At 41.0% G+C, this 22028-nt stretch overlaps 1 protein-coding gene across 1 annotated transcript; it reads right to left on the bottom strand.

Annotated features, from left to right (window-relative positions):
* Window positions 1-7026: 7026 nt before the first annotated feature.
* On the bottom strand, window positions 7027-20658 carry tbx5b (T-box transcription factor 5b). The gene is given in 10 exon segments (XM_062417303.1): window positions 7027-9973; window positions 11647-11900; window positions 12840-12931; window positions 14983-15135; window positions 16825-16972; window positions 18419-18538; window positions 18857-18872; window positions 18875-18932; window positions 19269-19415; window positions 20255-20658. Coding segments are annotated over 9 exon segments (1572 nt in total). The 5' UTR covers window positions 19410-19415; window positions 20255-20658; the 3' UTR covers window positions 7027-9383.
* Between the last annotated feature and the right edge of the window lie 1370 nt (window positions 20659-22028).

Here is a 22028-nt window from a genome sequence, read left to right as displayed (position 1 = left end):
TCTTAAAGCTACTTATAAACCTGGATGTAAAGGGATTTTAACATTTAACTACTTCTTCAAAAGACTAAAACACTGACCACAAAGTCACAATGTACCCTGGTTTGATCTGAGTCTTGGCAACCATTGTTCTCAGTTCCTCAGTTCTTGTCAGTTTTGTATTTTCTGCTATCAAACAATGACAAAATGACAAAAGAATGTTAATAAATACTTGAAAATAATGACTTCATGTGCTTATATGGTGTATTATAGTATACCTTAGAGTCGTAGCCTTTTGATTTCAACACAGAGCACAATGTATGTACCAAAATATGTCTATTGGAGGGTATCAAAAAGTGAATTTTGATGCAGACTACCGTACTGCTTCTATACATTGCTCAAAGTCAAAGAGTTAACTGGGTTCACTCCTAAAATATCTTTGAAGATTTTTTATCACCTTTAAAGAAGAGATGTATACAGTGCGTCTGAGTTAATGGTGCTCTGACATTAAATGTTCATACTGGTAACACAGTGCCGCTTGGCAATGTGGCGACAGAGAAAGATGGCATTAACACACTTAATGGAAATGCTGTGTGCTGTGTTTTTTGAATTATAATTGCCAGGTGTAGCGAAGACAGTGATACTGACAGCGACAGCAGAAGAACTAGAAAAATGCATCTGCTGATGTAAATGTGCGCACGCACACACACACACACACACACACACACACACACACACACACACACACACACACACACACACACACACACGCGCACACACACACACACACACACACACACACACACACACACACCCACACCCACACCCACACATACACACACACACACACACACACACACACACACACACATACACACTGAAATTACTGGAGAAAGTATGAGAAAAGGCATGACCAAAAGGCAGTGAAGGGGAAAAACAACAACACAGATAGCTGCAGGCAGAGATGCAGCTATATTCATTTTTGATGAATGCACACGCACACATAGTGCTGTATTAATACTAATGGAATGATGCTATTATAATAAAAGCATGTTGTGTCAGGTGATGGGCACAGTGTGAGGCTGAGGAGATGGTGACATCACACCCGTGTAAACACCAGCAGACCTTTTAAGAACTGAGGAGGAAGAGGTGGTGAAGATGAATGGGTCAGAATTGATAATACAGACACAAATCCCACAAGACAATGAAACTTTTACAGGTACCACAATTTTTTTATATTATGAATTTATTAACTCTAGTAATAAAAAAGTAAATTGCTAAATCACTTTTAATTAAGTTACATATTCAATATTCAAACCAAATATCCAAATCCACTGTGCTTTTAAATGTTTACACAATAATTACATCAAATGGAAAAGTGTCTTTTTGTATCACTTAATACATTTCTGTGTTTTAGTGTTGAGGCTGCAAAAAAATATTATTTCCATTACTAATTAATCTGATAATTATTTTCTCACTTAATTGATAAGTTTTTTGGTCTGTAAAATATTAGAAAATCGTGAAAAAATGAAAATGTCACAGTTTCCCAAAGCCCAAGGTGATGTACTCAAATGTTGTCTTTTGTCCAGAGCGACAGTCCACAGCCCAAAGATATTTAGTTTACTGTTATAGAGGACTGAACAAACCAGAGAATATTCATATTTGAGAGGTTTTGGACATTTTTCTTAAAATGACTCAAAACAATTAATAGATTATCAAAGTAGTTGGCGATTAACTTTCTGTCAATCATTTAATTGAATAATCAATTAATCATTCCAGGTCTAGTGTTCATATTCAGGATATGCTGGTTTGAATAGCAGTGGTGCAGTAACTAAGTGTATTTACTCAAGGGCTCACATTTCAGATGTCTATGAGTTGTTAACAGCTCCAACAAATAGTGATTGTTCCCTCTAAACTGCTCTCATGGCTTAATTACAATAAATGTTCAAATTATCCAATATTTCACCAAAAATCCAACAATTAGAAAAAAAGTCCAAAAATGAAAACAGATTTGTGTATCAGAGCTCTGTTTTTCTTCTTTCCTCTCCCATTAATCATCTCACAACCCCTCAGATTTATCTGGTGACCCTTTGGAGGTTCCTGGCCCCTAGGTTGAGAACCACTGGATTAAACTAACTAACTGTATGTAAAGTAGTTCAAACTAGCTCCACCTCCAGCAGCTACAACAGCTGCTCTAACACTGATGCTTCAGTATTAATTATCTAATGATGTCATATAAAATAATATATCAGTCTGAGGGTCCAAACGACTACTTTTACTGCAATACTTTAACTACATCAGGCTGATTATAATGTAAAGAAGCTTATTACCAGTGAAATCCTCAACTTTCAATTCTTCTCACACACACACACACACACACACACACACAGAGAGAGAGAGAGAGAGAGAGAGAGAGAGAGAGAGAGAGAGAGAGAGAGAGAGAGAGAGAGAGAGAGAGAGAGAGAGAGAGAGAGAGAGAGAGAGAGAGAGAGAGAGAGAGAGAGAGAGAGACTTCCACACATGAGTGGACAGGTAACAAAGATTTAGACATCCATAATTAAAAGTCAACAGAGTGGTGCAAACAGATATTGAGAGGAAGTCTGTGTTTATGCTAATGCCTTGTCAGACAGAGAGGCCAGCGACTCTCTGACACCATCTATTAATAATGAGACAAGATTGCAGAAATGCACATGAGTATGAGCCAAACAATGCTGCCTCTGGCAAACAATGAGACCTGACAGGAGGCTGAGTGAGCGCTGTGAAATCGGGCTGCATGTGTATGCAGTCTTCAGAGGGAGTGGAGTGTATGAATGTATTTGTTTGTTTATTGATGTTTGTGTTTTCTGTTTGTCTCACAGCAGTGGTCTTGTCTGGTCTGTTTGCAAACATGCTTGTACACAAGTGGCTACAAGACTCCAGGAACATGGGAGAGAGAGAAAGAGAGAGGGATGGAGGGAGAAACTTGCCAGGGGATGCTGAGGCACATGGGACCTCCACAAAAAGGCAAACTAAAATATACTCTTTATGATTTCTCAATAATCGAGATGTGCCACATAAATGTATTTGACTCAATTTAAAAATATTTTTATTAAGTCATTCTAGCTGGCACATATGGTAATCTTAAATAAAGTGGTTCCCAGCTTGGGGGCCAGGACTGCTCAAGGGCATCAAGACAAATTTGGGGTCACCAGATATGTCTTAAAAAGTTAAAAGAAAATACTGTTACAAAACATGATGGGTATTTTTACAAGATTCAATTATATACTGACAATGTTTTTTATAGGCCAAACAGCAGAATTTTATTTCTGATAACTTTCAACTAGGCTTTTGTGAATTTGACTAATGGGTCAAAAAAAATTCTAATTCTATTAACTTGAGCTTACTTTTTTTTTTTTTTTTTTTAAACTAGCTATGGCTATAGACCCATGCACCATAATGATCTACCAGCTTTCCTTTAGTCAAAACTGGGGGACTGTGAGGGCCCACAGCCGCTCTGTACAGTGAGCAAACAAGCAGAGAAAAGTCCTGCTGGTAGTGATATCATTATGCTGCATGTCCTGTCCGGACAGGGGGACTGGAGTGAGGTCAGGGGGTATGGGGTGTAATCTCTTGATTGAATAGGCTTGTGTGTGTCTTTCTGTCTTGCTGGTTATGTTTCTTTGTCTCCAAGAGACTGTATGTGTATATCCATATTTGTGTGTTTGTGTGTGTGTGTGTGTGTGTGTGCGTGTGTGTGTGTGTTTGTGTGTGTGTGTGTGTGTGTGTGTGTGTGTGTGTGTGTGTGTGTGTGTGTGTGTGTGTGTGTGTGTGTGTGTGTGTGTGTGTCTGTGTGTGTGTCTGTGTGTGTGTGTGTGGAGGATTAGCGTGCCTCTCCAGTCCTTTGGCTGTAATCAGACGGGACACTGGCTCCATGACGGCCCACAACCCCCACCACCACCCACTGCGGGAGCGCCTCTATCCCTTTCACCCTGTCATGTGTGTTTGGCTGTTGGTCTTGGGACTTCAGCGGTATGTTAGGAGTTAAAACAATTAATCTCGTTCAAATCACAGTGTCCTTCTTTTAGATTTTGAGAAAGAGAGAGTGACAGAAAAATCAGGGGGATACATTCCTTTAGTTGGACCAAAACAGGGGACATCATGCCAGACTGCTCGGCCAACGTGATACCCTACAACTTTTGTTTTTGTTTTTTTGTTGTTGTTTTTTTTTTTGCAATGTTTGTATGTTCAACTGTCTTTAAAAGTGGCACTGAGCTCTTGTACTGTTCTAAAAGTGAGAGTCCAGTATGAGAGGAAAAGATAAGGCAACTTCATCAGGCTGAGGGTTCGGGGGGCCCTCAGATAAACAGCCACCACTGATCAGGTTAGTCTGAGCCCTCTGACCCCAGACTGGCCTGTCTGCTGTTAGTTTGACCCTTAACCTCTCCCTTTGTCTTTCAGATGCAACATGCAGGACAACCCAAGCGCCCCACCACCGCCACCCTTCCCCACACACACACACTCTGACTTGGCCTCTTATCCTTGACAGCCCTTATGCTCATATTAAGATCTACTTCAGTGATTTCAGGGCTGTTTCAGCCATAAAATCTCATTTAGGGGGAAATTAGCTTGGGTCTGAGTCTTGTTACTATACTGTGCTTAACAGCATTAGCCCATTCTTGTGGCTTTTAAATAACAGCAAGGATGGATAGTACCATTCAAATAAACCTTCCCTGCCATCCTACTTTGTTGCACCATACGTAATGGCCAAGCATTCATTGTCTAACATTATTGTACTGCCATTGTGCTGTCCTCTTAGTGTCATACTGTGCTTACTGATTCTCATTACAGGTACTTAGGGCTTGCAAATATATTAACAAATGTAAAATATTTTAGTAATTTATCAACCCATTTTGGAAACCCTCTTAATATTCCAGTTACACTTTGTCTGATTAATCTGTCAAAAAAGCAAACACTCACCTGGACATGTTTTGCTAATATGTTTTGCTAAGTTTTAGAAAAGCCATTGAGCAAAGAACACATGCACACAGATACATGCTATTTTAGTATTTTCTCCCAAATGTGAAAACTGCATGGAACCCAGTGTGGAAAAGCTCTCTTTATTCTCAGTGTATCGGCTGTTTTTAGTTGTGCCATGCCAGTCAGGAAGGACTAAGCTGCCCCCCTTTACTGCCACAGAGACGGAGCACCATCAACCCGATAGAGACAAACCATAATCAGCTTTTACCAATTACACTCCATCTCAGACCACTTATTCCACACAAAATGACATCACTAATGCTGGACATCACACAAATGCCTCTCAGTGTCCAGCAAGAGACTCCAAATACACATTTATATATTCAAACCAATAGTTCAGACTGTAATTAAATGAGCTTTAAACAAGTCTTTTAAAAAAGCTTGTTTTGCAAAGAAATTGTTCTGCGTAGCCTAGCAGTAGATTTAAAATACAATACAGTGAAACGTAAGCCTTTTGTCTGAGGGAACAACCTCAGTAACCCTCGCTATATGAAAATTCAGGTCTGCAGGCCAAATGAGTGACATATAAAAATGTCAGTCTTTCTCGCTTTAAACATGTGGAGTCTCAACTGTGCACATACCATAAAAATACAGATGTGTGTATGTAGCATAGTTGTAAGTTCTCTGTGCCTGTTAGAAACCATCACACTCTTGGAAATTTGGAAAGGATGAGAAAAGGAGAATATGCAGAAGGCGGGTGGAGGGTGAGTGGTGTGTGTCGGGGAGATAACGATAAGCACCACTTAAGCTCTTTGATCACGAAGGTTCATCAATCTACTGTCCAACCAGTGTGTCTGAGAAAGTCCTCCACTGATGGATTAGGGTCCTTTACACACATACACACACACATACACACACTCACTGTGTTTAATATTACTTTACCCAAAGCTTTATTTTCCCAACTAACTCCCAGCCATGCAGAGGTCACCGCAGAACTCTGTTACTGTACAAGCAAGCATGAAGCGATGCAATCTATCTTTCAGAGCTGGAGGCCCCTTGAGACCTCGGCCCCTCCCTACCTCCGTCACTCCCCCCCTCTCCTCCTGGCCTGAGTTTGTCTGGAGATGAAGGGTTAAGGAGGAACAGACCCTCTGAAGAGTTGCCTGCTTAACCTCCGACCTCACGGTGTGTGAGAGAGAGGGAGAGAAAGGAAGAAAGAGAAGGAGAGAGAGAGGCAGACCTCTAACAATGTAATTAAATGTAAATACACTGGATTACAAGTTAAAGGATTTAACAACCTTTGCAAATAAATCTTTGCATGCTAAGTCCACTTTTCTATCAGTGTGGGTGTGTTATAAACCCTGAGCAGGTGTAACTTTGCTGTGAGAGACATAGAACCATGTTGGGAGGGACGAGGTCAGGCGCGTGTGTGTGTGTGTGTGTGTGTGTGTGTGTGTGTGTGTGTGTGTGTGTGTGTGTGTGTGTGTGTGTGTGTGTGTGTGTGTGTGTGTGTGTGTGTGTCCGGGGAAGTAACGGTTTGCTTTGGAGGAAAAGAGGGGGACCACCAACACACCCCCACTTTTCTTTGTCCTGCATCCCAGCAGACCCCTCCCCTTTCTGGGCAGCAGGTTGTCAATGAGGGGGTCCAGCTGGTGGAGACTGGAGATGCCAAACAACCTGTCAGAGATAAGAAGAGGCGGACAAGGTATGCATAGCACCCCAGCACCCACACCACTCTGGAGTGAGTTTGTTGCTGAGTGGATGACTTGGGTGGGTTACAGACACAGAGGTCTCTTATGTGTGATAAGGCAGTCATAGTACACACTGTTACACTTTAAACAATACTCTACAGTGTTGTTTGGGATTGCTGGACACTTTTTGTTTGGGAAAGGTCGCAGGTTTCTCAGGTTATCAGGTCCTTCATATTGATACACGCATTGAAACTGATAAACTGTACTGCACTTAAAAGAGTTTCCACTCCCGAGGTGCTGAGCGTACTTAAAATAACCCCCCTGGGAATGTTAATAGTTTGTATGTGCCATGTTTGTTGCCTAATTACAAAGAAGAACACTACAACCAACTGACTTACGCGAAAATTCTCTAAAATTTATTCCATTTCTGTATATAAATCTGTTTATTTCCATAAACAGAACATTTTGTTTTGTTTGTTTAGCACAACAATTTATCACCACTTGGAAATGTAGGATGAAACCTTCAAAGAGAAACAAATATCTCTGAACAATACCATCTTGTCTCACAAGTTAACAACAAACACATTTTTACAAATCTAGAGTAATAAATACTATTAGCAGGAACAATGCTATAAAACACAAACTTTTTCCCCAAAACAGAGAGCCTGTTACATCTCACTGTCACACGCACACACATACACACACAAATCAAATACATATAAAGGAATGATGAGGATCTGCTTTTTGCATACTGACTGACTGTTCTCACATGTTACTGCATTTAAACACCTGGGCAAAAACATGTAACAAAACTTCTTCATTACAAAAAATGAACCAAAATCTCAGTTTGCTTCTATTTTGCACAAATAGTAACAATTGTCTCTTTACAGTTAGCAACAAGGAGGAAAATATCGTACCCAAATCTGAAGGGAAATGTATTTAACCCAATTTAGTCAAAGCAATTAATGGAGTAATGACATGTGGATATGACAAGGACTAATTCAGATAAAAAATTAAGAGACTAAAAAACAGTTTGGTTTTTTTTACGATTGCTTACACATTAAAATTTTAAAAATAATGCACCGTTAGTGAAACCTGAAAGTCAATGAGTAAAACCTCAGCCAGGGTCTGCACCATGATAGTCACATTTTCAGCCTCACACTTTTTGCAAAACACTACACACATTTAGATGTAGAAATCTAACATGATGTCACTACCTTTCAACGCACAACACCTGTGAACCAATTGATCAAACACGGCCATCAGGTGTACAGACACTTAGGTGCTTTGTGGTGAACTCACCAATCAGGCGTAAGCACTATAAAAAAACAACAGGTTGAGTGTATTAATCTTCAACAAAAATGGAAGGCAACGTTGCAGTAAGAGGACGAGGAAGAAGGAGAGTGAGGATGACAGGTGGAGCCTGTGGGGGAAGAGGGGCAGGGAGAGGAAGAGGAAGAGGTAGACCTGGAGGAGCACGAGGATAAAGAAGACGAGGATCAGATTTACAACATTTGACAATGTTGGGTGTAGAGTTTTGACAAAATGAGCCTTGTTTTAAGCAATTGTAAAAAAAAAAATTAAAAAAATTGTAAAAACTAAAAAACTATAACATTATCACGTTTGCAGCACTGTATTTCTTTGCTGAACAATCCACATATGTCAAGGATCGACGTCAGACTCATGAATAATTCAGAAACAAACAATAAATGGGCCAACGAATGCACTCATAAACCACGTTGAACTCCAGTTCTGACTGGTCAGATGGGGCTAACGGAGAGGCACATGCTTATTCGTCAGCTCTCAGTGAATGGAGTAAGCCGATTGGTCAGCTGGGGGTGACTCAGAGGACAGCGGTGACAGCTGCGTGACGCTGAGTTGTGCATTTACCCAGAATGCAGCGGAAACAGTGTTTACAGGTCCTTCAGCCTGTAGTGTGATCTAAACAAACTGTTTATCGCTATGGTGCAGCGCCTGCAGCTACAACTGCCTGTCTCATTGGAAATTAACTCATCGCTTTCTTGAGCTGAGCTGACACCAGCTTTACACACACACACACACACACACACACACACACACACACACACACACACACACACACACACACACACACACATACACGCACACACACACACACACACACACACACACACACACACACACACACACACACACACAACTCATGCCTTTTCTCCTTCACTGAGACTGAGCATGGAGCTGTGCTTTGCTCCACTACAGAGACAAAAAAAGGTCTCCCTCAGGCTCTGCTGAGAGCTGAGATTATTTTGGTCAGTAAATGTTGCTGCCTGTCTAACAGTGGGTCACAATTTACATCCTTCACAATGCAGAGAGTCATCGAGAGAAAAACAGCCTGGTTTGGCCTTAACGGGGCTCACAGTGCAAACATTTGGATGATGCCAGTCTTTGTGTTACGGAAAGACAATAAAGTACATCTTTAATGTTCATTGTGCTGCTCAGAAATGATAACTTCTTTTTTTCCCCCTTTTTTTTTTTTTTTTTTTTTACATCTGGAGCTTCATGAAGTTTGTTCTTCTGAGTCCAGTCTTTAACAACCCACGGCTCCACTCAGCACAGGGGAGAAACATGACAAACAGATGAGACCTCTTCGCACAGCACAAGATCACACTTTTCACAATTATGTTACAAAGGTAATATCATATTTAGGCCGTATGCAGTGCAGCATCTTTCAGATAAGCAGAAAGAAGGGTCGTTGAATTTCGGGTATGTCCTCTGGTTCAGTTAGGAGGCTGCGCTCCACTCGGGTACCCCACACCTGATGTGTGTGTGCGTCTCTAGTGTGTGGTAGAGAGGAGGAGACAGGTTGGGGGTGTAGCGAGGATACTCTCTGAGAGGTGGGCTGAGCTGCCTGCTGTGAATGTTTTGGGAGCTCTGAGGTGGAGGTCCGGAGCTCTGGTTCTGGTAGGGGTCATGAGCAATGGGCTCTCCCAGTGGTGGAGAGCTCTGGTGGACTATAGCACTGAGCCGAGAGCCCTGAGGGCTGGAGCTGTAGGGAGGATGAGTGGTATAAGGTGGGTAGGGTTCCATGGGGGTCATGGCAGAAGGGAGCGGGCAGGTGTATGACCATGGTGCACAGTTTAGTTCATCCAGTCTGGGCTCTGAGCCAGCAAACATGCACGCCTGACGCTGTCCCATGTCTGAGCTGTAGGGGGAGTCAGTGAGACCCAGGGCTGGGTTGTTGGATAGACTGGGTGGTGGAGGAGGGGGGTAGGAGGAGGGGTGATAGTAAGACTCGCCCTCACTTGGTGAACTACCAGTGAAGGGTTTCTTGTACGAGTGCTGGCGGTTTCCTGAAGAACAGTTTTCCTCCACTACAGAGACACAGAGAGAAAAATAATGTGGTGATTTTCCATTCGACATTCATGACAAGCGAGAACTGGGAAAGTTTCTGCTTCCTGCTTCAGCCAGTTCACATAGCTGAACTGAGAACAAAATGTACACACAAAAGTAGGTTGCATTCGTTTTGCTGCTTTCAGACAATGTATCTCATTTACTGAGGTACAAACTGGAAGATCTTAAGTGCAGTTTATTGCTAATGTTTGCCAGAATATCTAATGGACCATGCTGATTGTTAAGTACGCCATTGCCCACTAGAGCTGCATATCCAATCTTAATACTGTTTGGTACAAAGTTTCCATTGCACCAAATATCAAACTATCAAGTACCTAAAGTCAGCATTGGTTGTTCAAAGTCTTGTTTAATTATTCTTTTGATTGATAATCCTTTAAATCACAATTTAGGCAGTTCCTGAATAGTTGTGTGCTTGCATTTAGGCAACATTTAATATCTAAGAACTTGAGCTGCTTTTGTTAAATGAAAAAGGGAATTTAAAAAAAAACATTCCTAAAAGTAGAAGACCTCAGATATCAAAGTAAAAAATGGGGCACACCATGACCAAAAGTGTGTTTGATTACTTATTGCACAAAATTTGCACTTTTTTTTTCTCTAAAAAGCAAAATGTGTGCAGCTAGATTGTATTAAAGGAGGCAAAAAAAGGGAGCAGCCGATAAAAAAGTGTGCAATAAACTGCTCTGAATGTGTTTGAATTTATTCTATAACAGGGATAGAGAGCAGCAATAATAAATAATATCTGACCATTCTCTAACAAACAAAACGTCGATAGGGAGTCGAAGTCATGTGGTCACTGAACTTGAACTCCAACTTGCTAACTCAATGAGTATTTCTATTCCAGCCTCATTACAGTGATTTATTGTCTGAGCTTCGACAAACTGACTGAACTTTGTTAAGCTCTCCCTCACCAGCAGGCTGCAAATGTAGTTTTTTTTGTTTTGTTTTGTTTTTGCTGTTGATTAATGCGTCTGAATAAACCCGTGAAGGTTGTGTAAATGACCACAGAAAAATAAATCATTAATTATTCATTTAAATGCTGCCTTTGAAAATCAGAAAATCAGTTTTCAAACACAAACTGAATGCTTGTCAAAAAAACAAATTAATGCAAATCTATAAAGCTGATTTCATACTTCCCAGGCAGCTGTTTATTTCCATTATTTTAGCTGTAAACAATAAATCTGAGATACTTAAAATGTAAAGTACTTCAAAATGATTTTTTTGATTGTTGATTACATTATTACATTTTAATACAAATTAATAAATGACCAAAGTCATGTAATTTCCCCTTTACCAAGCTGCTTTGTTGTTGACGTTGTTTCTGTTCACTATAAATGTTATAACAATTTTAAACAAGTTAGAGATGAGCAGTGTGAGTGTAGTATCATTTCTATAATTCTCTTACTTGGAAAAAGGTGACTTTGCAGTTACCATAAATGCAGAGTTATGGGTGTAATAAATGACAAAATTGTGACTTTAACAGGATAATTTATGAAGTGCACACATTTATTCCCAATGCTAAAATTAGTATTACAGTGATTTAATCGATATTAAAATAAATAAATCATCAGGGTCATTTTTATGTCATATTATGAGAGCTGAGACTGTTTTTCTCTTTCACACAGCATCTTCCTACCTTTCCTCTTGGTGCAGTGGTAGACCTGCAGTGGCTGGCCGTGCTGCAGGTGAGGATGAGGCAGGCTGTAGTGGGCCGGAGGAGCGCTCAGCAGCTCCTGAGGACTGCTGCTGTTCAAGCCATTCTCACAGCTGTACGGGGATGCTGCGGCTTCGGGGGAGCCCCGCAGACCCTGAACCTCCCCGCTGAATGGACTCCCAGCAGAGCACGCTCTCTGACGGACGGTGCTGCGAGGGACCACTGGGTAGTCCTTACTGGAACAGAAACAGAAAGGTGGGTTAAGGAGCTATTTCCATGTGATATTGTGGTCTCAGGTGTGCCTACCCTGACTCTGTACAGCTATTTTTCTGTTTGATTAAATTCTGCCTGGTTGTATTGTTTATGCTCCTGTTTTTTCCCCCTCTTTTCTTTCAAGTCTACTTAGCTCCTCTCCATCCTTTCAGCTCTGATCTCTCTCTGCACACACTGCCCTCTTGGTGAACTCTGTGGTATGTAGAGGACAGCGGGCCACATCTCCCTGACTCTTGTTGAGCTCGTGACACACACAAGCAGACACATGCATGCACACACACATTTGGTGCTGCTGTGAGATCATTTGCCCGCTCTAAAAATAAACATCCATCTATGTGTCACTTCAGATAGACTCTTCTCCTCTCCTCTGCTTTCCTCTCCACCAACCACAGCAGCACAATAACACTGGGGGTGCTGAATTTCACCCCTTCTTCTATCTCTCTGCCCTGCCCTCATTTCTACCTCCCCTCAGTAACAGCCTCTCCCATTGGCTTGCTAAAATCTCTAAATTGCCTGACACAACAGCACTTGAATGGAGATTAGTTCAGCACGCAAACAGACACCATGTAGGGCCGTCAGCTGATCAGCAGTGACAGTCCAACAGACTAGCAGCAATGTGATATCATCCATCTATCAATGCAGCACAGGAACTGATGCTCCGGGTGTTGTGTTTGTGCTGCATGTTTGTGGCGAGGTAACCTTCAGGTGACAATGGCTCACATGACTTATACCACTTTGCCCAGCTCAAACACACATGCATACACACTCATGTCTTAGACCATATGTACCCCATCATAACAGCCCTCTCCGCAGGGGAGGAAGCAAGAGAGACAAAAAGAAGAATACGATTTGTTTCTTATGAATGGACACACACACACACACACACACACACACACACTCACCCTTGTAACTTGGCCATGCGATGAAGCTCATTGTCGTCGCTGCCTCTGAAGCCTTTTGCAAAAGGATTATTCTCAATCTTCAGTTGAGTAATCTGAGGATGAAACATAGAAAACATTTATCTCAGACACACGCATGATACCACAGCAAAGGCCACAGCAATATACTGTTTCATGCAACTACAGCCACAAAGGCATATTTAATTTTTTAGCCGTTCTTTTCATTGACTGAAAGTCAATAGTTTACTATTAGTCAGAGGCCCTGCAGATGTTAAAAGCCACCTCGCCGAAGCTCTGGACGGCCAACATTCCTCAGCCGCTGACATTTCTAACGGAGCGGACAGTGTTCTCGCCAGCTGACACAGAATAAACTGTTTACCCAAACAGTCGCCAGGTTTAAGGATTTCAGGCCAAAGCTTTTAGAGGTCCAAAGTTGGAAGCTTTGATGTTTAAGTCTTCAAACTTTTCTCAGTGATGTCATGGAGGGAAAACCTTTGTGTTGTGAAGGATTTCATTTGGTTAAAGGCCGTGTCCGTCACACAGCAGGCAAGTGGACTGGAGATCTGACACGAGCTCAGGTCTAAACAAACTTTGAAGTGCTGATAAAACTGACAGCCTCCATCAGACACCTGGTTCAGTAATTCTAATCCAGGAATATTACAATTAGCATAGAGATGTGACACCAACAACATTAGTTATTGTACTTTATGTTGGGACTAAAAGTTTTATGATTTTTTGTTTTTTACACAGTAATTAAATATAATATAAATGTAACAGCTCAGATTTACAATAATTTGTAATATTCTAAAAAAACTAATTCAATGCTCACTTTATATGTCTTTTGTTACCACTATTACTATAAGTATTAATATTATAATTAATTTAGCATAAAATTATACATATATGTATTTATTACATTTCACATTGTGCATATATGTATATAAGTATTTATATGTTTTGTTTACATATATTTATATATTTGATTGATATGAACTTTTATCATTAACAAATAGTATTCTGCCTATATAATCTATAACAATACATTGGATGCATGAATCTACTATTACACACAAAAATGAATGCTTCTTAATAGACAGAATATTTTCTATATAATCAACACCTATTATTATTTGATCAATTAAAGCATATCATGTTAAACCTGCAAATTTCCAAACAAGATATTGTACTGAAAAATGAAGAAATATAACAATTGCAAAACTTTGCAGAGATTTATTTTACATGCTTATGTTATTTATGATTTGTTATGACATGTGATCAATTTGTAGCTATCTGGTGAAAACTTAATCAGCGGGGCGGCTTAAAAGCTTCAGCAATTTGTCTTTCTAGTATGCCGAGGAAACTGGAACAGCCGAGATCAAGGGATAGAAACAGGTCATTACAGACCAACGCTCACACACTCTCTCTCACATACACACACTCACACGTACGCATGCACAAACACACACACAAACACACACACACACACACACACACACACACACACACACACACACACACACACACACACACACACACACGCGCACACACACGCACACACACACACACACACACACACACAGAGGATCATTTATTTTTGGACATGTTTACAAATATAGAGTAAGGACACATAAACAAAGAAGATGCAAATTGACTTTCTGGATACAAAATACAGACAGTAATACAAACAAAGAAAGCGAGTGCGTGTCTGTGTGTTTCTGTCTGTGTGTTTCTGTGTGTGTGTGTGTGTGTGTGTGTGTGTGTGTGTGTGTGTGTGTGTGTGTGTGTGTGTGTGTGTGTGTGTGTGTGTGTGTGTGTGTCTGTGTGTAGAGTGACTGCAGCCAGTAACCAAAAGCTAACCTTCATACATGTATCTAAATGGCCACAAAGCTGACAGAAGATCAGCTCTGATTTGCACATATGAGACACTGAGATTTCATTTCCATAATTGTAACTGTGAGGTCGCCTGTAGCAGCTACATTTTATTTTAAAGCACCATTTCTGTAAAGTCACTCCAGTGTTCATAGACCTTTTTATATTTTCTTAAATTCATTTTTTTTTTTTTACTGTAGCAGTCTCATCCTTAAAAGACATTTGGGTGGCGTCCTTCTAACTTTTTGAACAGTGTCTCCGTGTGTGTCCTGCCTACCTTGTGGTTCTGGTAGGACGTCACGGCAATGAAGGCAGTCTCAGAGAAGACGTGGGTGCAGAAAGCTGTGTTTTTTGAGCCGAAGCCGTTATTCTCATCCGCCTTGACGATATGGAGACGAGGCTGGTATTTGTGCATGGAGTTGAGTATTATCTGCGGGGGGGGGGGGGGGGGGGGGGGGGGGGGGGGTTGAGAAGGTGAGGCTGACAGACCTGTCATGTTTCCACCAGCAGATGGGACCTGGACTGCACTGGAGGCCAGGTGGAGGGTAGAAACCCAACTGAAGTCAGACTACCAGACATAATTCTAGGCTGACATGATTTTTTTAGGACAGAGATTTGTACTGTACATATCAGCAGGATCAAACTGATGTAAGTTAAGAAGTGAAACAAATTAATTATTGATTTTTGTTTATATAGCCTCTAGGGCTGTAGCCAACGTTTCTAAAAATACTGGTGTCATGAGTCATGCATGAATACTTGATAAAGCTTCTTGTAAGAAGTATTTATTTCATAGTTTAGTTAGAGAAATACCAAAAATGACTTACTGATTACATTTTATCCAGAAACAAGTCTAACCCAAGGTGTTTTTTAAGCACATGTTCACACAAATCCATGTGTAAAACCAAATGTACCTCCTTAAAATAAAGTCTAATCAATTTTTTTCTTGTATAGCCCAATATTACAAATCAAATGTTTGCCTCAGGGGGGATTTACAGTCTCTACAAACAATACAACATTATTAGACCCTTTGATTCAAATAAGGAAAAACTGCATTTAACAGGAAAAAAAACCCTTTCCAAAGATGATTTAAATAATATATGGCATTAATAATATAAACCCACACACACACCACAGAATCTGACATAGTGGAGATAAGGCCTAAAAGTCAAAAAACAATTAATCACTGATCATTCAAACTGAAAGTTGCCTATTGACAATTGTATAAAGTTTGAGTACTTACAGAGACCACTCAGTGTTGTTTTTAATTTATTATAAAGGCTTTAACACGACTGTAAAGGCTGTACATTTGGCTTGCGGACAAAACTGTCATAACTTTGTGCATTGAGAGCAGCCCGACTGCAAATATTTCCCACGACACTGACAACTCCGCGAGTGCTTTTTAATTGAATCGGTGCCCTTTTTATACGCGGGCACGCGGGCGCTAGCACGTTTGTTTATCTTTTGGGGGCTCGGTTTAATCGCAGTGACGTGTCCGCATGTGACGCGCATTAGCTAATGCACTTGAGAGTCACTGAAACCATTACCTCTAATTTCAGGATTATGTTTTTGTGTTTGTTTTGTGCAACAATATGCGCCTCTGTTAGGCTCCTGCACAGCTGTTGGGTGATTGTGGTCTTGAATGAGTCCTTGGTCTGATGTGGGGTCTGAAGTTTGGCCACATGATGATTTGTGCTGCTGTTGTGATGTGTGCTGAGTTATATCCAGGAGAGTGAGCTACATATGCTGCCAGCTGTGCGCAGGACTGACTGGCTGTCCGTTTATCAGGACCCGTGACTTCAGTTTGTGTAATCACTCTTCTTAAATTAAAAACAGCACTCAGGCGTATTTATTTAAAATACAGTGAGTAGCTATTTGATATGGCCAATAGACCAGTTTCACGGAGAGGTGTGTGATTTGTGTCATTTGCATTGTTTTTTTAAACTGCGTTTTTCTTTTATATAACTAAGAATAATATATTTAATAAATTCCAAATGCTCTTTTTAATAATTAATAATTTAATAATTAATAGAAGCCAACACTGGCCAAGGACACATTTCTATGACACAATCTCTATGAAAAAATAAATACACCATATCATCAAAAGGCTGTTAAGACTCACATGTCCAAAGGGGTCCAGGTGGTTGTTGGTGAGTTTGAGCTTCTGAAAAGAGACGAGCTGGCGGCTCCAGTGCGCCCCGGTGGCAGGAGAGTCCGGATGGACGTAGAGCCTCCCGGGCATCGCGGGCTCTGCCTTCCCCGTTATCGACCTATATACGACCAAGAAAACGCAGAAAACATTTAGACATTGACATGCAATATAGGTCACAGTGGTTTGGTCCCCGGCGCCCCATGCAGAGCAGGAGGCCTGTGCGCTGCCGCCAGCTGCAGACCTATCTGGTGGCATAATTAGACGGACACCAAAAAGCGCCTGTTTTATGAAGTTTACACAGAAAGCCGCATCTGGACCCTGCATGGCTCAGTCTGCCCAAATTAACTCCTCAAAAATGAACCGGCAGCCTCTGTTGTCTTCAGCCCTAGAGATGTTGTGAGAACCCTGCAATCGCCACAAACTGCAATATCAACAACGACCACGAATATCCAAGAAATGCCTAAATTCAACCATATGATATTTGGGCTTTTGGACCTTTTTTCCCGACCTTCACCAGCAGCTGAAGTGCAGACAGCACGACTACTTGTTGAATCACATGAATATTTAATTATATTCCAGGGTTAGGCTACAGGTGTGAGTTTTCTTATAATATATATATATATATTATATAAGCCCTATATTGCCTATAAAATATATTTAATAAAGACATAAGAAGAATGAAAGCGTTAAAACAATATTGATATTATTGTTTTTTGTGTTTTTTTAATGTTGTAAAGTTGCATATAGGCTGGCCTTTTGAGTCTGCAATGCGTAAAGGTCAAATGACGTGACCTGGAGGGAAAATGTTAAAATAAAATCATATAACAGAAGAGAGGAACAATCAAAAACATAGAAACTTAAAAATGCCTTCAGGCTGTCACCATCGCGCTCTGCTGGGACTTTGTGTCACAGTCAGCTCAGCTCTGCTGCTCACTGTAATACACAGAGGCAGAGCCTGGATGGAGACTCGGTGGTCTACTCGGATTTTCCCCACAGTTGAATGGGGAGATTTTTAATCCGGTCTGTGCTGTGCCGTCTGTACGCCCGGTGAACCCTTCGTACGCCGATTTGACCGGCGGGCAGACGCAAGGGGGAAACGCGGGGAAGTAGGCCATACCACTCTACAAGAAGGACCCGACCTATACACGGTGCAGAAGCAGGGATGGAGCGGCGGATAAACCCACAGCAACTCACTTTACCCACAGTTATATTTAGAGTTATTTTTAATGCAGATGTATGAAATTAATTATGGCCTATATATCAACAGAGCAAAGAGGATCAAGATGACAGCTAAGTATTTGAGGATGTGGAAAATAATGGAGTATTGATTGTAAAAAGTTTATTGATTGCTGCATATCGTTATATTCACCATTCATCGCCTGAACCCACATGATAATGTTAGAATTTAAAAATCAATCCATTATAGTAAAGCTGACCTACTGTACAGACTTGTCACTCCAGCACATTATATAGATAAGTATTTGGTTGCATTATCAATCAGACGTTTTTGTAGAAGTCAGCTGAGTTTGATTAGAAAATATCTAACAATTACAAATATACGAACCATTTGTTGTCTGCAAATTTGTAGCGGTGGTCATCCGCCGGCACTATGTCCATGAGCAGTATGTACTTGGTTTTTGGGTTGAGTCCTGTGACCTTCACCTTGTAACTGGGGAACATCCTCCTACAGGGAACACAATCATAGGAAAATATCAATATCCCCTCAAAGATTTTAATTATAAAATACATGCAAGATGATGAAACATAGGCCGTCAGTGCAGGCCTCTGAGACAAAACACCTCCCCTGAGGCCTTGTTGCGTTAACACTGCGCCTTTTTGGCTCCGAAATACTGTTGCAAGCAGACCTGCGATGAATACATATCATTCCTCTTCAACCCCCACGTTTTAATGATGTGCAGCTATGGCTTAATAAAAACATGATGTACTTGCAAATTCCTAATCTATTTTATTTAGTCAACAGCGGATTATTTGCTCTTCCTACCTTCCAGCCTTGGTACTTCATCAAACTTCGTCCAGAGTTCCCTGTCGTGAAGGAAAACTTTGATTCCCTCCATCCCCTGCAGCAAAATACAAACAGTGCTCACTGCGGATGAATTAAGAAATCTTCTCCTGTTGCCTAAAGCACTTAAATGGAAAAAAAAAAAAAAATACATTTAGCATATATAAATCAGCACGATTTGCATATTTAAAAAAGGTTATGTAGTTTATGATAGGTAAATAAAACTATCCATATTTATTGCATAGTGAGGTGAATATTTAGTCTGCAGCTCTACTTTCAGAGGAGCATCAATGCTTTCTCTGTAATGTAATTTCTGAAGTATCAAAACTGCAGAAACTGTTGAGCTCTGCCATCAATAATGTACTAATCGCATTATGTGATTTGCAGTGTCTACCTGCTGGCTGGACGCTGTCTGCGGTGAAGCTGGAGAGTTTAAAGCATAGCTCTGGTTCTCCTGTTTGGTCTCCTTCGGGGAATCCATGCAGTCCGAGTCCGGACGCTCTGCAAGGCCGAACTGGTCCCCTCCGTTTGCCATATCCCACTGACAACACACACACACACACACACACACACACACACACACACACACACACACACACACACACACACACACACACACACACACACACACACACACACACACACACACACACACAGGGTGGGAGATGTCATTGAACATGTCATGTAAAAGTTCTGGACCTGACAGAAATGAAGGTAGGCTAAGTCATATCTATGATTAATTAATAAATATTTATTACTAAATTCGTGCAATGGACAGGAACAAACATAGATGTCTTTTTTTTAAAGACTAAAAAACAACCAAACTGTTAAAATCTCGATATCTGTTGAAGAACACAAATAGGGAGTTAACCTGGTTTGAGGTTAAATTTGTGGTGGAAAAAACAAATAATTTAGGCAAAATCACAACAACAACAACGAAGTAATACACAGCATTACAGTAATTTACAATGACTGGCACTGTAACTGATCCAATAACCTAATTACAGGCTTCCACTTGAAAGCAGATTAAGCGTTAATGAACTTGAACTCTCACATTGTTTTTGAGGTAAGATTTGCCACTGGTCATGCGTGCATATTCATGTCTAATACAAACAATACAGAGTCCAGGCTGTATTATAGCTCCAGTGGTCGGGTTAATATTTCTATTTCAACCTTAATGCATGATGATTTGAGCTTTTAAGTCCACCCTGCGTTAGAAGCATAATTGTTTGTTAAAATAGCATGTTGTTTAAAAATGGAAGCAGTTCTTAATATCACAGACATCAAAAAAGCTACCCACAGCTTGTATCTGGCATGCGTGTGCGTGCGTGCGTGCGTGCGTGTGTGTGTGTTTTGGATGGTCTGTCTAAGGGCCTTTACCTCAAACACACTGTTCTGCTCCCCCTACAGAAAACAAGCTCATCCTGCTCCTGCGAGCTGTGGCAGGCTCCTCGCGTATTTATTTTTTATTTTTTGGCGAGCTTGCTTTAAATTCCTAGAACTCTTATTTTTATTATTATAATTTTTCTTCAAAAAAAAATCCAACTGTCCAAATGTGTCGGTGTCGTGCTCCTCAAAAATCCACCCCGGTTCCTGTTGCAGCTCTGAAATATCAACGGGTTGTTTGGTGCTCCGCTGTCCGCCTCCCTGCACTCACACCACGGCTCCTGAGCTCTGCTGCCTCCCGTTACCGCCGGATGTAACGGAGGCCTGAGATCCGTTCAAAGCGGCGGTGTAATATCTTCCTCGATTATGTCGCTCCGCTCTGTAATCACCCTCACGGACTCAGCTCCAGCCGTGGTCTGAACCCCCGCTCATCTGCCCCCTTCATTAGCCTACAAATGTAGTCAAGTCCGCCTCTGATCTACAGCCCTCCCCCATGCTGCCTCCCCTGCGCTCCCATAGGTCCGCACGGGTGCATCGGTATCTGCAGCTCAAATCATAGCTGTGACACTGGCCAATCACACGCACACACACGCACAAACGCACACACACACACACACACACACACACACACACACACACACACACACACACACACACACACACACACGATCTAGGAAGATTTATTTTTTCAAAAGCATTAGCCTATTATTATTTCACTCTCTGTGTATTTGTCCCTGCAGCATTAATCCTGGTTTACACCTTCCTTCCACATTTTATTTTACATCACCCCAAACTGCTGGTTGACCATTTCACCTCAAAAACATCTGGATAATCCCACAGTTTTGATTTAACACGAAAAACCTGTTGTTATTTTACACTTACACTGATTAAACTATTTGACCTGACGCGTGAGGAAGATAACTGTCGGTCAAATTAGGATGAAAAGCAGAAAGAGAATTGTTTTACGCAGATTTTGTGGAAATTCATCTCCAACCCCACATAGTCAACGAGGATGGCTGTTAACGGATGACAGAGTTTATTGTCACTGCACTGACATTTTAATAGCAGGCTATCAATTCATGGAAATGTCCTTTACGCAAAAGTAACGCAGCAACACTGATACACTCAACCATGAGGTGGATTTGGTGTGTTTTTTTCTTAAAGCATACAAAGCCATAGGCCTAATCTCACATGACGGACACTCATATAGTAGATTATAGATTCGGGCAGCGCGCATTAATTTGACTGGATTACTGTAGATCCTGATAACCGGAAGCATCCAGAGTGGAAAGTTGAAGGGTTGAATGTAGATCAACATGCAGGATCCCACGTTTACCGAGCCTTTTTACGTTTCTCAGCCTGACCGCAGTGAGTTGGTTCAGCTTCTGTTTGGAGAGATTTACGCATTAGTGGCCATTCTCTGCGTAATTTTGAGTGTAAAATGCCTGCGCTGTTGACTATATTTCTATTATAACAGCTTTTGTGGAGACACATGGCCGGAGTAGATGTTCTGAAATAGCCCACTGTTGAAAATACTGAGGCATATTGATTATTGATATAATGAATTTGATTATAGGCTAGATAAAAAACTGAAGTTGCAACTGTATTGAATATACAATTTGAAAATATTTACATTATTAAGTGTCGTAAGTTATTTTAAAAAAAGAACAATTCAGTAAGAATAGAACTTATGTTATTTTAATAAAGTCGATCAGAGCAGCGGGACGTATTTATGTGTTTTGCTGGCAGTTTCCCCAAAATAACCTTA

This window comes from Scomber scombrus, chromosome 4 (genome assembly GCF_963691925.1).
Source record: "Scomber scombrus chromosome 4, fScoSco1.1, whole genome shotgun sequence".
In the NCBI taxonomy this organism is placed as follows: domain Eukaryota; kingdom Metazoa; phylum Chordata; class Actinopteri; order Scombriformes; family Scombridae; genus Scomber; species Scomber scombrus.
The sequence above is the reverse complement of the archived record's forward strand: the minus strand, read 5'-3'. Positions and strand labels throughout refer to the sequence as shown.